Genomic DNA, 2,334 nt, shown 5'->3' on the forward strand with positions numbered 1-2,334 from the left:
GAGTCATGTGTTTATACATAAATATAGACACTTATAAAATCGATGAAATATATAGTCACATATTTATGTATAAATATAGTCATATATAAAATTGATGAAATATATAGTCATATATTTATATATAAATATAGTCATATATAAAATCAATGAAATATATAGTCATATGTACATATATATATATGTATATATATAAATCAATATATATATTTGTTTGTTTCACCCTATAGGAAGAAAGTCTTTCCAGTGATGCTGGATCTACTGTCCAACCACACTTCTTTGCTTCCTGCCACCTTCTTCCTCATGGGTGTCCCAGGCCTTGAGGAAGCTCACCTTTGGCTGGCAGCCCTACTCAGCACTATGTACACTGTGATCCTCATGGGGAACAGCCTCATCATGACTGTGGTCTGTGTAGACCCTGTACTTCATGAGCCCATGTATTATTTCCTGTGTGTCTTGGCTGGTGTGGACATCATTATGGCAACTTCTGTGGCTCCAAAGATGCTGAGCGTCTTCTGGTCAGGCAATGGCACCATTGGCTTCACTGCCTGCTTCACCCAGATGTACATTGTTCATACTGCCACAGCCATGGAGTCAGGGTTGCTGTTAGCCATGGCTTTTGACCGCTATGTGGCCATCTGCAAACCCCTCCATTATAATACCATCCTGACACCACAGAAAATCCTGGGCATTAATGCAGCCATTGTGTTGAGGGCTGCAATTGCTTTAATACCACTGAGCTGGATGGTGAGTAGTCTTCCCTATTGTGGCTCCCACATGATCCCCCATTCCTATTGTGAGCATATGGCTGTGGCCAAACTGGCATGTGCTGACTATATGCCCAGCAGCCTTTATAGCTTGATTGGCTCCTCTGTTGTTGTGGGTATCGATGTAACCTTCATCACTACCTCTTATATTCTGATCCTTCAAGCTGTATTTAGCCTTTCTTCCCAGAAAGCAAGGCACAAAGCCCTTAGCACGTGTGGCTCTCATGTAGGGGTCATGGCTCTCTATTATTTGCCTGGTTTAATTTCCGTCTATGTGGACTGGATTGGGAAGGATATGGTACCTATGCATACCCAGGTACTATTAGCTGACTTGTACCTAGTCATCCCACCCACCTTGAACCCTATTATCTATGGCCTGAGAACTAAGAGGATCTGGGATAGGTTGAGAAATCCATTAGTCACCAGCTTTCCTGGGCACCACTTTGTGAACCCCCAAAAGGATAGTAGATCAAAGCAAGTATTTGTAATGGGAAATAGATCCACAGAAGGAGTGTAGACCCCAAAGCTAGTGAGGATTTGTTAAAGTTGCTTTCAAGTCATTCTTCTTCAATTAGACTGGTCTCCTATGTAGATAAGAATGACAATTACTCATTGTGGTACAAAAAGCTAAGGTCCTGTTTTTGCTGGTGCCTGAAATTTTAACAATGAATTTTTCTGTATTTTTTTAAAACCCTTAACATCCGTCTTGGAGTCAATACTGTGTATTGGCTCCAAGGCGAAAGAATAGTAAGGGCTAGGCAATGAGGGTCAAATGACTTACCCAGGGTCACACAACTGGGAAGTGTCTGAGGCCAGATTTGAATTTAGGACCTCCCGTCTCTGGGCCTGGCTCTCAATCCACTGAGCTACCCAACTGTCCCATTTTTCTGTATTTTAAAAGCCTATTCATCTTCAAAAATCTGTTCTGAAAAAGCAAAGACCTTGGCAGAAGTATAAGGGAGAAACTTGATGAGGCTTTGTTTATCTAATCACTTCCTGTCTTGAGAAGTAGGTGAATTCCATACTTATTGTTACCAAATCATTTCTTATGTTGTATCATGATAGTAGGTGTTTTTAACTTTTTTGTGTGTGTGGGGATTACAGTAGGATCATTAAGGTCTCTATTGATAGTCTGGTGAAATCCAAGGACCTTTTTTTCAGAATGCTGATTTCAAATGCATAAAACAAAATACAAAGGACTCTGAAAGAAGTCAATTAAAATAAATATGGATTTCCCCCCCCCCCCATTTCAATTCCACAAACCCCCTGTACTTAGCCATGGATGCTCTGGGGAGGTCCATGGGCTCAAATTGAGAACACTTGCCCTTTAGGATGTTATTTATTTATTTTTAAAAAACCCCTACCTTCCGTCTTGGAATCAATACTAAGTATTGGCTCCAAGGCAGAAGAGTAGTAAGGGCTAAGCAATGGGGGTCAAGTGACTTGCCCAGGGTCACACAGCTGGGAAGTGTCTGAGGCCAGATTTGAACCTAGGACCTCCCGTCTCTAGGGCTGGCTCTTAATCCACTGAGCTACCCAGCTGCTCCCTAGGATGTTATTTTATTCCACC

General features: G+C 41.7%; 1 protein-coding gene across 1 annotated transcript; it reads left to right on the plus strand.

Annotated features, from left to right (window-relative positions):
- Nucleotides 1-246: 246 nt before the first annotated feature.
- Nucleotides 247-1,281, plus strand: LOC100018240 (olfactory receptor 52I1-like). Its single transcript, XM_016433249.2, has one exon. It carries the CDS (start codon nt 247-249, stop codon nt 1,279-1,281), a length of 1,035 nt encoding a protein of 344 aa, XP_016288735.2.
- The last annotated feature ends 1,053 nt before the right edge of the window (nt 1,282-2,334 follow it).

The sequence above is a fragment of the Monodelphis domestica genome, chromosome 4 (genome assembly GCF_027887165.1).
Source record: "Monodelphis domestica isolate mMonDom1 chromosome 4, mMonDom1.pri, whole genome shotgun sequence".
Lineage (NCBI taxonomy): Eukaryota > Metazoa > Chordata > Mammalia > Didelphimorphia > Didelphidae > Monodelphis > Monodelphis domestica.